The sequence below is a fragment of the Perca flavescens genome, chromosome 12, assembly GCF_004354835.1.
Source record: "Perca flavescens isolate YP-PL-M2 chromosome 12, PFLA_1.0, whole genome shotgun sequence".
Classification (NCBI taxonomy): domain Eukaryota; kingdom Metazoa; phylum Chordata; class Actinopteri; order Perciformes; family Percidae; genus Perca; species Perca flavescens.
This window is the reverse complement of record NC_041342.1, coordinates 14,130,738-14,144,373: the sequence shown is the minus strand read 5'-3', so window position 1 is coordinate 14,144,373 and position 13,636 is coordinate 14,130,738. Positions and strand designations below refer to the sequence as shown.

At 39.8% G+C, this 13,636-nt stretch overlaps 1 protein-coding gene across 6 annotated transcripts in view; it reads right to left on the bottom strand.

The window, feature by feature from the left end:
• Positions 1-10,822, bottom strand: part of kmt2cb (lysine (K)-specific methyltransferase 2Cb) — a 71,032-nt gene extending 60,210 nt beyond the window's left edge. For all 6 annotated transcript variants that reach the window (XM_028594155.1, XM_028594157.1, XM_028594156.1 and 3 more), the window contains exons 1-2: positions 10,074-10,822; positions 2,059-2,247 (exon numbers count right to left, since the gene is read on the bottom strand). In XM_028594155.1, coding sequence (XP_028449956.1) covers positions 2,059-2,246 — 188 coding nt within the window. In that variant the 5' untranslated portion in view covers position 2,247; positions 10,074-10,822. The remainder of the gene's footprint in view (positions 1-2,058; positions 2,248-10,073) is intronic.
• Between the last annotated feature and the right edge of the window lie 2,814 nt (positions 10,823-13,636).

Here is a 13,636-nt window from a genome sequence, read left to right as displayed (position 1 = left end):
ACAAACGCTCCAGACTAACATTCAACCCCATACCCTGCACAACTTATCCCCCCCACAGTCCCACCACAGGGAGAAAGAGAAAAAAATAGAAAAAGAAAGGTGAAAATAATGCTGTGGTAAGTAGTTCCAGCTAGCAGCATGCTGCCTGGAAAACCTGAAAAGGATCATGCTGTTCTGAAACGGACTGACTAGCAGATGGAGCGTGGGCAAATCTAGTAAATTCCAACTACCAGGTCTACAAGAGCGCTTTCTGACACATCCTCCTTTGTCACAAGCAAATTGGCTTTTATCACTTAACATTGGTAATTTTAATATTTATACACACACTGCTTTTATTAGAAGAGGAAGCCAGTTGGTCTGAACACAAAATTGTGCTGTGAAGATAATTCACAGCTCTGTGATGTTGTTTCACTCTCAAGTGTATGCGACTGAGCATAGTGTCAATCAATCAATCAATTTGTATTTGTCACTTATCATCCAATTACAGTTGGCACAGTTTGGTTTCTACACTGCCAAACAGGTAGTTTTAAGCAAAGATGATCAGCCACCCATCAGTCTAGTGTTTTTATGAACAGATGAGATAAGAAATTAGGTAGCATTGAGATGGCTGAAAGGCAGTACAACCTGAGGTCTATCCACAAAGCTCTGATCATTGTTGAGAGTTGGTGGAGGGGAACATTTTATGGTATATGAACCCACTTGAGGTATAGTGGATGTAATTAAAATCTTAGATGGGATAATTGTGGTATTAATATTAAGCTATATACCTCTCTAACCTTAAAAAAAAAAAATAATTCTGACCATGACAACACAGACCATTACAACAATATAAATAACTAAGAAGAGCAAAAAAAATATGACTATGATTTTTGCTGATGGTTTGTTCTTAACCAGTTCATCAACATGAAGCAATTTAAGCGTGTACCAGGTCATCCTCCTTCCACTGTGGCATTAACGCATTGTCTGGATGCTGGCAGATTAGACAATCCATTGGGAGCAGAGTATTAAGATTGATTGAGAGGACAGACTAAGGAGAGAGTTAAGAACCTTGCAGGCATTATATTACAGAGCAGCTCTAAGCTGCATTATATGTTACTACAGAAGTCACAAAGAAGCCAGGCACCTTGTAACATGCCTCATAAGACATTTGTGGCCTTGCTCTAAATCAAGCTTTTAGTCCATTTAACCCATGTTAGTCTAGTTTTACCTGTTAGAGTTAATGAGTAACATAGCGTCAAAAAAGTACTGTTGCTATGGGTACCCACAGTTCAATATTCAATATGTTGTAAGCTGATTTAGAATGGCAGATAAAAGACTGACCAGAACCATGTTTGATGATACTGTATATCATTTTAAGGAACACCAGTCTCTTTTCTCATTCTGGGTTATGTACCATGTTCAGCAGATTTTTATGCCCATTTTATGGTTCTGCGTTGAATCTACGCCATAGGTAAGTACGAAACCTACATTGTAGCCTACACTGTAGCCTGACCCGCACCTACCCAGAAGTGTAACTTCACATTGTGGCGACTCAGACCGCAACTGGTCTGCTTGGCCATGGCATGGTAGCGTCGCATTTCCTCCTGCTCATTTCTGGGTTCTCGAACAACATGAGTGGAGGAGAGGGTTAACTTTCTCTGCTACAGCTTTCCGACCATGGTCCGGGAGCACAGGGGAGACACTGTTTCTCCATCGCCACCACCGGAGTCGGTACTAGCTCCAGAGCTAATCCCCATCACTCGCTCTCCCACGCACACACACATACCGGCTCTGCTATTCTCTTAAAGAGATACGCTAGATCGACACAGACACACCAGGGTACAAGAATAAATCCTCACAACAACGTAGACCACTTACATAGGCTACAGCGTAGACTCTGCGTTGAGTCTACGTACTACTATAAATCAGCCTTTAGGAGGAAATAACTTTCAAGTGTTATTCCAAAAGGGTGTCTTTATTGATGACTCCATATATGAATGGGCCATCTTAGTGTGTCAAGATGCACCACTGCCTTCTCCTATAATCAATTAATTTGAATGGCCAGATATAAAAACCTACTTCTTTTTGTTCTTAGACGTGGATGAAGGTGGCGCTTGGGGTAGGATGGCAGCAGCATCCTTGCGCGGCCTGCCACGTGGTCGCTTGTCTGCGTGGGCAGGACTTCCTGTGGATGCGGCCCCTACACTGCTGGAGGGCGGTGAGGGTCCCTGGTCAGAGGGTTCCACAGTCTTATCCTCTGATGACATTCTGAAAAAAGAAAGATGGGATCATGATGTGTTACATACATATGCTTGGAAAATTAACTCAACTTTTTCAACAGAGAATAGACGGATACTGATTTTCACTTCTGCTGTTTTCTAATAGTTTACAGACTTTCAAGAAGTGTAAAGTGGATAGGAAAAAAAAAGATGACATGTCATTCGAAGCATTGTGCATCACCCCACATCAAGTGGCTCCAGGTTTTCTATTTGCTGAAACCCAACCACTGAAAGAAAACCCACTACAAACAGCTCAATGGTGAATGCTAGGGGCGTAAATCAAAAGTTTTATCATATTGTGATATTATATTGGGTCTTTAGACAACAATACAATATTTGAGGATATCAAAAACTCTGCCATGATAAGATTTTGATTTGATTCAATTCAGGTGTGAGCAATCAATATACAATTGTATTACTGAGCTCTTCCAGATAGTCAAACAAAAAACAATCCTTTTTAATAAAAAGAATGAAATAAAGTATGAATTAAAATATTAAGCATCTTAACAATGAAATTGAAGAAAAAAAAAAAAAAAAAAGAGATTGACATGACAGTAAACTGAATATCTTTGAGTTGTGGACAAAACAAGACGTGAGGATGTCATCTTGGGCTTTGGAAAACACTGATCTACATTTTTCACAATTTTCGGACATTAAATAGACCAAACAACTAATCGATTAATCTAGAAAATAATTGACACATTAACAATGAAAATAAATTGTTAGTTGCTGCCCTAAATGCCAACATACATGAACAGCTGTGCACAAATTTGTCCGAAACTGATGCATTCACAGTCCTTCCAGAAAAATGCGGAGTTTTTTTGTGATTGTTGTGGGCAAAAATCCTTGATTATGCGGCACGTTTTCTTAAAAAAATTCGATGGAATATGCGGGATGATATTTATGCAATTTTTTGTGCTGAAATTGCAGGGAACTTGCAAAAACTGCGATTTGAGGAAAAAGAGAAAAAAAAAAGTTATCCCCCCAACACCCTGCTTTTCGATGATATTCACGTTGCTTAATTTCGTCACTTCATAACGTTCCCATGGCAACAAGGGAAAATGACTGCTCTTGTATGAAGTAAACGCAACATTCTTTCTGCTAAGATATATGTGACTTTTTTTGCAACGAAAATGCAGGAATAATGAAATCAAGCCCCGCATATTTTGCGCGGAAATCTGCAATTTATGCGGCGAAAGTGTGGTGTATTTGAAAAAAATGCGGCCCCTGCATAAATATGAGGACTTTGGCTGATTATGCGATCGCATAGTCGCGTTTTTCTGGAGGGACTGCATTCAAGTCTACTCTGACAAGTTCAGGCCCTTTCACACTGGAGATGTCACGAGACCGGGTACAAAATTCTGAAAACGTGACTCGTTTTTCTACGGTACCATAGATATCGGGGGATGCAATTCTTCCGGACCTGATGGGGCAGTATACGCCTACAAGTGTTCTAGTCTGTCCCACTAATTTCCCACCTCAGGATCTAGTAATATTCCAGGGAAAGTGCTGGTATGGCTGTGGTGTGAATGCAAGCAGGAACACTGCAGGGCTAAGCCAAGGGAGTAAGCCTCTCCACAACGCGTACCTCCCATGGCGCCATTTTGATGCTAACAAGCACTCACCCGTTGCTGGCATTCCAATGACTGCCATTCATTTTGACGTCACTTTGACATCGAATAACTTTACATCTGAAGCATTTAAAGACTTTATTTGTCCATTATTTATTTCTAAAGAAAAACGACAATGTATAAAAGGATCCATTACGTTATGGCTCCGTAGCAGTCGTTTTTGTAAAAATAGGCTAACGATTGTGTCATAACCACACGACTTACTGTTGCATAGTAGAGGAATTACCGTATAGTACAGGAGAAGCCTATGCCTATGTTATCTCCTTACATATACCTACGCTCTCCGTCTCTCACATCTACGTCTTCAAGCTCAGTTGGAAGCATGAGCAGTAACGCTCAGCACTCACCGGAAAAGTGCTTCCAATAGCCTTCACAGATCTCCGTCCAGAGCAACAGGATCCATTGGTCCATTTATTTTACTGTCTATGTGATAAGCACTGTTTGGCTGTCCCTTCCCCCATCTATTCTGGCATTGCTATGAGAAGTGTAAAAAGGCACAAGGCGGAAATGATCCTGAATGCGGCTGTGTGAATAGTGAAAAATCACTAGCAGTGCCTGAAATGTTATCCCAGTAATGAACGGGAACTATGTGTGAGAGGCTTTATTTAGTCTACCTATGTTCTTAACACAACGCTATCAATCTTGGAGACCCAGCTGTTTAAATAAGTTATTAGCAAGCATGTAAGGAGCCTAGCTACTAAGGATAGCTATAGGTTAACGTTATAATACAGCTCATATAGAGTATAATATATTTTAGAAAGGATGGACGTGCCTCCTTAAGTATGCCATTCAAACTACCGGCAGGGCAGTCACAGGCCCATTTCTCTCACAAGGCAAGGAAGTAGAATATATCTATTTATATAATTATTTATTGCATAATTTATTTATTTCAGCATGCATTTCATAGGCATAATTATTTATCTATTTATAAAAGCAAGACATATCTGTATATGTGTGTGTCCATGTTTGGGGGCGTGGTTGGTGGGAAGGTAACCTGCACGTCACACGCAGACGGCACACGCAGAACGCGTTACCACCTTTGACTATTTTCCTGCTTCCAACGTTAGCTACATGATTGCCAGATAGACTAAACTAACTTTTCTTCACTTTCCTAAGTCTAATCAGTAATTAACTCTACTGCTAACCTACAACACTAATAACATTACCGTCACCAAAATACCCCCGCAAATCAAATCCCCTACTTCACCGTTAACCGTCAAGCCACTAAACTTGTATGGAAATGAACACCTCTGCTGGTTAACGATCATACGACGAGACGTCTCTCGCTCTCTCTCTGCGTGTGCACGCGGTCCGGTTCTGGTGGTTGGTGAGTGCAGACATGTGTTGATTAGCTCTCATAACGGGCCAGGTGGGTAGCGCACTGCCATGAGTCCATGACGCTAATGTCTGATTATTCCACATTTTCATTGTGATATTTTGTGATTACATTCTGAATCTACAACGTTCTGTCAGGTAAATCGGTAAGTCAGTAGCAGGCTATACAGTGGAGCTGCATATTAAGTGGTTTGGGGTCCTTCTGTAAGTAATTTTGGGATACAATTTGGTTTTGAAGAATTCTACAAGCAGCAATACCACAGGCCAAGCAATCGTCCTGTTCAAAACAGGCACATTTTCAACGGGCACTGTGCTAGTTTATTTAATATTGAATAAAATGGCATTTCATAGAGTCTATTGTGTCCAGTTACAAATCGGTAAAGCGGGGGTCTGGGGACTCTAGGCAGGTTAGCCATTGTTAGCAATAATATAACAACACATTTTGTGGTATTTTGCACACGCAAACACAATAGCAACATGTCAACATAAGGTTGAAAACCTGCAACTTTCTCTCATTGGCGTTTAGCTGTGTATCGACATTGCAACTATAAACAACAACGGCTTGGCCACTTCAGCTTCCCAAGCTTAACCCTCTTGTCAAAAATCGTTACTTCAGGTTTCAAAAAACCAAGATGGCGACGGCCAAATTACTAGGGCTGCTACCTCTTAGTCGATTAGTCGACTAATCGGTCGTTTTGGTCTTAGTCAACTTAGATTTCTTTGTCGATTAGTCAAGTTTTACACTTTTTTCATGCTGAATGACTTATTTCCAAGAAACGTACAAGCACATCTCTGGTAAACGCAAGAATTAAAGTGGTACTTTTGTATGACTCTTTGCGGAGAAACTCAGATTTACAGATCTGTCGATTAAATCAACTAATCGATTAGTCGATACAATTGAATGAGTGTTAGTTGACTAAGAATTTCTTTAAATCGAGCACAGCCCTACAAATTACCAAACTCAAGGCTTCAAAATGGCTGTCCACAAACCAAAGGGTGACGTCACTGATGCTCAGGCACTATTTTTTATGTCTACGATAAAGTGTGAGAGGAAACACCACATTACGCTCCAGGCAAAGTCATGCCAATCGGCACCTCTCATGAACCCTGGTCCAATCAGATGTCTAAAAATAGGGACAGACCTTTCTTCCATTGTGTCTTTTGGGGAAAAAGGAAAATTGAGGAAAGGTTTGCGTTTTCTCTTCCCACCCTGTTTTGTCAGTGCTTAACACACCTTAATGTGATGAAGTGTTGTTGTTGACCAAATGACTCACTCACACACTGCTTTGCATTTTCAGCCAACAATTCTATAGATGGTAGGGTAACTCATCACTTAATTTTCACAGTGGATTTCACCTAGTATAGCTTTGGCTCATCTCCAAAAGTTACCTTACTTTTGACTATTAGGTACTAAAGCATATTCACAAAATGCAGAATATTATGCAGATTTAAAAGAACAGGATGGCACACCTTACTCCAACTTGTGAGTGTTGAAGCATTACTCCAAGGTGCTAACCTTGTAGTCACACTACATAAATAGCCTAATTTAGCTACTTTTGTTGGGTTACACATTTACATAACCAAATGTTGGTAACCAAATTACATCAGATACAAACAAACCATATATAGCTCCTATAAAACTAAGTAAATCTATTGTGTTAATATGGGATTTTTTTTTTGATACAACAGCAGTGGTGCTTCGCAGCCATTCTGCCAACCGTTGTTGACATTGATGCATTTCAATTTACAAGTGAGCGATATCGTCAGTGTCAGAAATTCCAAATATCACCGACTCAGAACTATAATTAGGAGGCTGATGTGAATGGTTTTTCCCATCGCAATTACGGTTTAAACAATCAAAACCTAATGTTGACCGTTTGACAGTTTATGCAATTTTATTGTGAAATGCTCCAATCCTCCTTGGCATATGTCTCTGGAACTCTACTGGAGGAATGAAGACCATTCTCCCAAAAGATATTCTTTCATTTGGCATTTTGATAATAACGTTCAACTGGGTTGAGATGTGGTAATAGAGCATAGCTTGGGATTCTTTTAATGTTCATGCTCAAACCATGTAGTGACCCCCCGTGCCCTTTATGACAGCATCGGCAGTTGTGTTTCTCAACTCATTTGTTCCGGTTTTTCCTTTTAATTTGTCACCTGCCTGTATGGTGTTGGTTCACGTGTCGCACTGATTTGAAGGTGTTTTGCTACACGTGTCTCGTGAACATCAGCAAGCCTCTCTCAGCAAGGCAGTGCAGTTAAGGCTTTTAATGTGCTGCAGGCAAGTAATGCTGAACAGCAACTGTTTTGTTCATCACTGAGAGCTAAACTGTTGCAGGATAAAAGTTTGTATGAATAAAGATTTGCACCGATTTTTTTTGTTTTTTGGGCTGAAAGCACTGTCAAAATGCTAATTTCACAGCAAATCTGTGGCTGAGCACATCTAGTGTAGACAGTGATGGCTGACTGCAGCTGTTGCTGTTGTGCAAGACAAGGACAAAATTAACAAGTGGCTGGTCAAGAGATTTGAGCATCTAGCAAGTTAATGACCAGATCATGTTCTTAGCAGTTGGTGGAAAAAAAACAAGAAGTCAGTTATACGGAATGAGATGCTCAGGTTGGTTTGCGTCAGTTAGCAGCTAACAGTTTGAGAAGCCCATAGCACTGTATATCATGGCTGTGGTTCAGTGAGTTTATTTTGAAGTCTCAAACCTTGCTAAAATTAAAATAAATGATAACTATAAAGCTAAACATTGGCTAGATATACATATACAGTAAATAATGTATTATTTGTTGGCCCATGATTTTCATGCATGATTGTACAGTAACATGAAAGGTTTGTGGTTTATTGAGTCTTGTGACTAGGCAGTGATGCAGTATGATAGAAGAAAATATCATTAAACCTAGTAAAGCCTAGCTGGGTTGTAACAGTAATAAATTTGTTTCAATAAGTCTTTAATAATTAGAGAAAAAAAAAAAATATATATATATATATATTATTTATTATATATTTTTTACCCCTTGACCTTTCCAGAATTAACCTGAAAAGAAAGTAAGAAAGAGTACCAGTTTTTGCACATAATCCTTTTCAAAAGCAAACTTGTTCCAAACAGAAGACGTAGCATCTTTTCACACACCAGTAATAATTTCAGAAAGATAAATGCAAAAAAAAAAATCCACATATGCCGCTTAACTGTTTTTTTGTACCAAAATGCAATTACATCAGACTTCATTATGACTAATCTTTAGGATGAGTCATGAGAAAGTCAACTTTGCTAGTTTTCATTTTCAGTAAAATGGTGTAAACCATATTGGGCCTAATTTGACATTACATTGTATCCTTTGCAATGCAACTTAATTTGTACAATGCAATGTCAAATGTAGCCCCACATTATATAAATTTGCTTTTAGCACATTATGTTGTCCTAAACATCATTTATTTTTTTATTACTGCTGGCTACGCATGTGCTGTGGCTTGAAAAGGACATTGTATCGCCTAAAATTATTAATTAAAAAGAAATTAGAGAGGCAGGAGAGGTCTAAATTTGAGCTGCTAGATATTGTGGAACTGACACCATCTTTTACTGCTGATCTGTGGTAATTTTCTCTCTTTCTCTTATGTCTATATTGACCTCCAGGCTCTGGACAGATGGTGATCCAGTAACACCAAAGTCCATAAAAAATATTAGTCATTACAATAGTTAGACTGTCAGAACACATATTCAGAAATTATGAACGTGAGCCTAAATCCTTAGACAAGAAACAGGAGTACACTGTTTCCCTAAAAAACTAAGTGGTGATGTAAGAAAAATTAGTTGGATAATGACCAGTTTATTAACCAGATGTACTAGGTAAGCCATAAACGAAAGTTATGAGAAGAACATTGATTGTTTGGGCATCTGAGGTTAGGATCCGGTGACTACGAGGCAGTCACGACCACCATAGGTACAATTGGAGACATGCTAACGTTAGCTTTTGTTAACTCAAGCTTGGGCACAAAGCAGTTGCATATAGCTAGCGATAGCTAGCCTGTTGTGTTGAACTCTGTCGCCTTTTTTGGCAACCATAGACAAAAGTAAAATTTACATAGTCTAAATGTGACTGAAGATGCAGAGAGAAATGAAGCCATATTTCATGTTTAACTGGCAATAGCAGACTGAATTCGGCTTTGAGAGACATTAGTCAGTAAGATAACTTTAAAAGAGGTTCACATAGCAAACAGGTTACCTATGGTTGCAGTTATCGCTAGTTGGCCAACTCATCGTACTAGCTTGTAACTAACGCCTACGCCAAAACACAACAATAATGCTTCAGCCTTGTGTTGTCCCACGTCTAATTTTATAATGGTCTGGGGATAATGGCAAACTTAACGGGTAACCTTAACTACGCTTAACTAGCCAACTTACAACTGGGTACGGGGCAATGATGAGCATTTGTGCCCAACACACACAAAGGCTTGGTCTATTCAATGAAACGGAACTGCTCTGGGGAACTACAATGCTACACAAAAAGTGAAAATGATACGTTAGACAATGACGTAAGCTTCGATTTCTGCTTCTCGGTTTAAACTAGCGTTGGTTGTGTGTGAATGATGACCGCACATATTGTGTTAAACTGTGGACATATAACGTTACCCCTCTATTTCTCATTGTTTAGCACCCATGAACCGTTTCTATTGAATGTTCCGTTCCGTTGAATAGTCTGAGTCATGAAAGCCAAGGCGGCGACAAACCCCCAACATCAGACTGGAGGTGGATAATGTTGGCTCAGTTTTACTTCACAAGGTGAATATGCCAAACAAATCTAGCTTGCATTAACAATAATTTGACATCTCACTGTGGCTTACCTTCCAGCCCTATGAATAGCGAATTATCCTCTTCATATCCAAAATACTGGGGGATGAAACGTCGCACTTTTATCACCCAGCTAGCAAGCAAGCTAATTGAGCTAGCTAGCCTCTCTCCAATGAAGCAACACCGCAGTTCTCAAAAATGCATAACGCGTATCATTATATTCCAATGTTGCAATGTCATTCCCAACTTTGCCCATTTGATGGAAAGGCAGATGATGTTAATCCAACAGAAAACCGCTTCACTTCCACACGCATTTGTGGGGATCACTTTCCTTTCTCCAATGACAGCTGTCGTCGCACGAGTTCGGGTTATATAGCTAACGTTAGTTGACGTTAGCCACCCAAGTCTACAGCCAACAATTTTACCATTAACGTATTAACAAACCAACGCCTAAATCCAAGCGGCTGCAGACGTCAACACCCTGTAAATGAAACTTTAAATGTGAATCCTCAGCGAATATACAGCGACGCGCAAAGCAAATGTTGGGTGCCGACCGCTTGGTTGGCAACTGGTTCTATTTTCTTCAGCATCGACAAGCTGCGGGACCAAGCGGCTAGGAGACTCTCGCAGCCAGCCTGCCACGCAGTAACAGCCGCCTCCAAAGACATGTAAAAACAAACATTAGCTTGCCAAAAATAACATTTCGCCTGCCACAGTGCCCGAACTGCGAAATTACTATGAAATTTGACTAAATTAAGTTGAAGATGACGCTTCGGTGTACTCTATAACGGTGGCCATATCTAATGATAAGTGGCACCGAAGCACAGCCCCTCTAGGCTCCTCATAAATTAGATCCACCTCCCCCTACCACAACTACGGCACACACATCTTTCCAAATCGTTGTGGCCCGTCGATAAAGGGATGTTTCGTGAGTGTGGCAAATGTTTAATAACATCGATGAGAAGATACGATATAAATACCAAGCAAACCGTTTGACAATTTCTTCAAAATACTCTCTGACCCTGCGGAGGGATATGGGCATTTAGTAAATAAAATAATGGCTACGAAGGGCTGGAAAAGATGGTGCATGGATTCGAGCTGGCTCGGAGCTGGATTGGCAACTGTTGGTACTCAAGCTCATGCAAATATTTGCCAGTAGCAGTAGTGACTCAAACTGACTCAAGATGGATTAACTTCAATACGCGAATGTGCGGGTTCTCTCGTCCAGCTAACGTTAGCATCCATTCAGATGAAACACGACCAAATGGATTTCCACAGGCTGACGCACCACACGAAAAGGTCTCCTTTCCTGCTTTCTTTCTCTCTCATACACGCACGCACACTGATGCAGGCATTGCATCGGGTGTTTGGTAGCGGTAGCCTGCAAATAGGCAGACATACTGTAGCCAACACGCAGGGGTTACATTTTGTAAAAGCCCCCAGGAGTCGGCTTCCAGCCCCTACACATGAAGTAAATAGAGCCAGTGGGTGTTTACGTGCATGTTGCTTTTTGGGCGCTTTAAGTTAAATGTACTGTTTCTTCGAGTGAAGACACCAGAAATGGAAATAAACACAGCCCTATTCCTTTAAATGATAATTGGCACATCTTTCCTAGTCTATGAGCCCCCCCTGCTGGCTAATACAACACAAAACAGACAAAATGTTTGCAAGTTTTTTTGTTTTTTTTATTAATATTTAATCAGTTGGAGACAATTCAAACAAATCAAATAGCAGTATACAGCCGAGTGACAAATTAAAAGGGAATATCTGAATAATTTAGCCTAGTACATAAACGTGTTCCATATGGCAGGAGAGGTCACTGTTTTGATATATCATAATATCAATCTTATGCTATGGCCTTACATCTATGCAGCACTGCAGTTGTTTTGGTAACATATGATGGACTAATAAGACATTTTGTAAAGGTACTTTATTGTCACACACATGTAGTGAAATTCATTCTCGCATTTAACCCATCCCTCAAGGGAGCAGTGGGCAGCCATTTACAGTGCCCAGGGACCAACTCCAGATCCGAGTCAGTGCCTTAATCAAGGGCACTGACTGGAGAACCTAGTACATGTTTTTGATGGTGGGGGAAACCCACACACACATGGGTAGAACATACAAACTCCACACAGAAAGGCCCAGAACAACCTGGATTTGAACCTATAGCCTTCTTGCTGTGCGGCCACAGTGCTAACCATTGGGCCACCATGCTGCCTTTATGTTGAGTGTTTTTATGTGTCACTGTTATGACCCTGGGATCATATTTTGTAATTTGTCTTTCACCCTGCACTATCAATTGATCTCCTGAGTCTCATCTGTGGCTCAATGGGGTCGGATTGCATAAAAGGGTCAGAAATCTATGGTATATATGGTCATAACAGCACAATCAGATGCATGTCAGTTACAAGATAGGACAACACTTTTTAAAGACAATTTATGTTGGTTTTTCCTTTTAATCTGTTACCAAAATGTATATGTCATGCCCAGTATTACACATGTTGTGACACACAGATGAGACAGCTACATTTGGAAACCTACAAACCTAGAATGTGATAATAACAATAAAACAAGTACATTTCATTGAGAATAAAAGACAAGGGAAGTAAACTGAACCCTACCAGAACAACTAAAACATAGAAAAGAAAAACAGGTAAGGAAGGATAGATGAGGTGCAATCAAGTCTTTAAGTAAGTGTATACAAGTTAATTATATAGGCCTTACTTACAGCATAATCATGCATACACATCAAGTATAATTTTCCAAGTTCTGAAAAATATACATTCTTTAAGTACAAATCATATATCATTTCCAAGCACTGAAAAAGAGAACAAACATCTCAAGTACAGATTAGTTTCTGTCAGCAGAACCACCAACATGTTTCCCATTGAGATGAGACAGAAATCCTCAGATGCAGCTTAATAGGAATAATGTCAGTGAAAAAAAACCATTTAAATACTATAGTATACTATATATTAAGCTATTTACCTGTCTTTAACAGTGAGCAGGATTGACCTTTGGATATGGTCGGCTAATGTAGCTTTCAATTTCAGCTATTTTGCTTAAAACAATGGTTTATGCACAAAAATGTGGTTTTGGATTGTCATTCATCAAAGCATTCATCATCAGCCGCATTGCTTCACGATATTGAAAGAATGTCTACAGAAACTATTGATTCAGACTTCACAGATGTAACTAGGTCGCACATTGCAGTCAAATAAATGAATAAGATACTATTGGGCTTGTGCGACCATGCATTGTAGCATCAAAAGTCTTATGTTTGATCAGGAGTATTACCTTGTGTCAGCGAAGTGTAAGAAGCCGCACATACAGGTGTCACTTTGTAAATTATGACCTTTTGATCTGGTGTACGTTTACCGCTAACCACCATTGACCTAATTACCTTGAAACACATAAAGCTGCTGTATAGTGTTTTATCCGTGAAACTCTAGTGGCCCTAATTCCTGCCAGTGCAAAGCTGATACAGATGTACAGACTTAGACTTAGACCAAGACTGTAATTACTATCAAAGATGGCTCTATACTTAATATTGAGTTGAAGGGACTGAATGCTTATGCAAAAAAAATAGTTTTATGTTTTATGCTGAAACGTA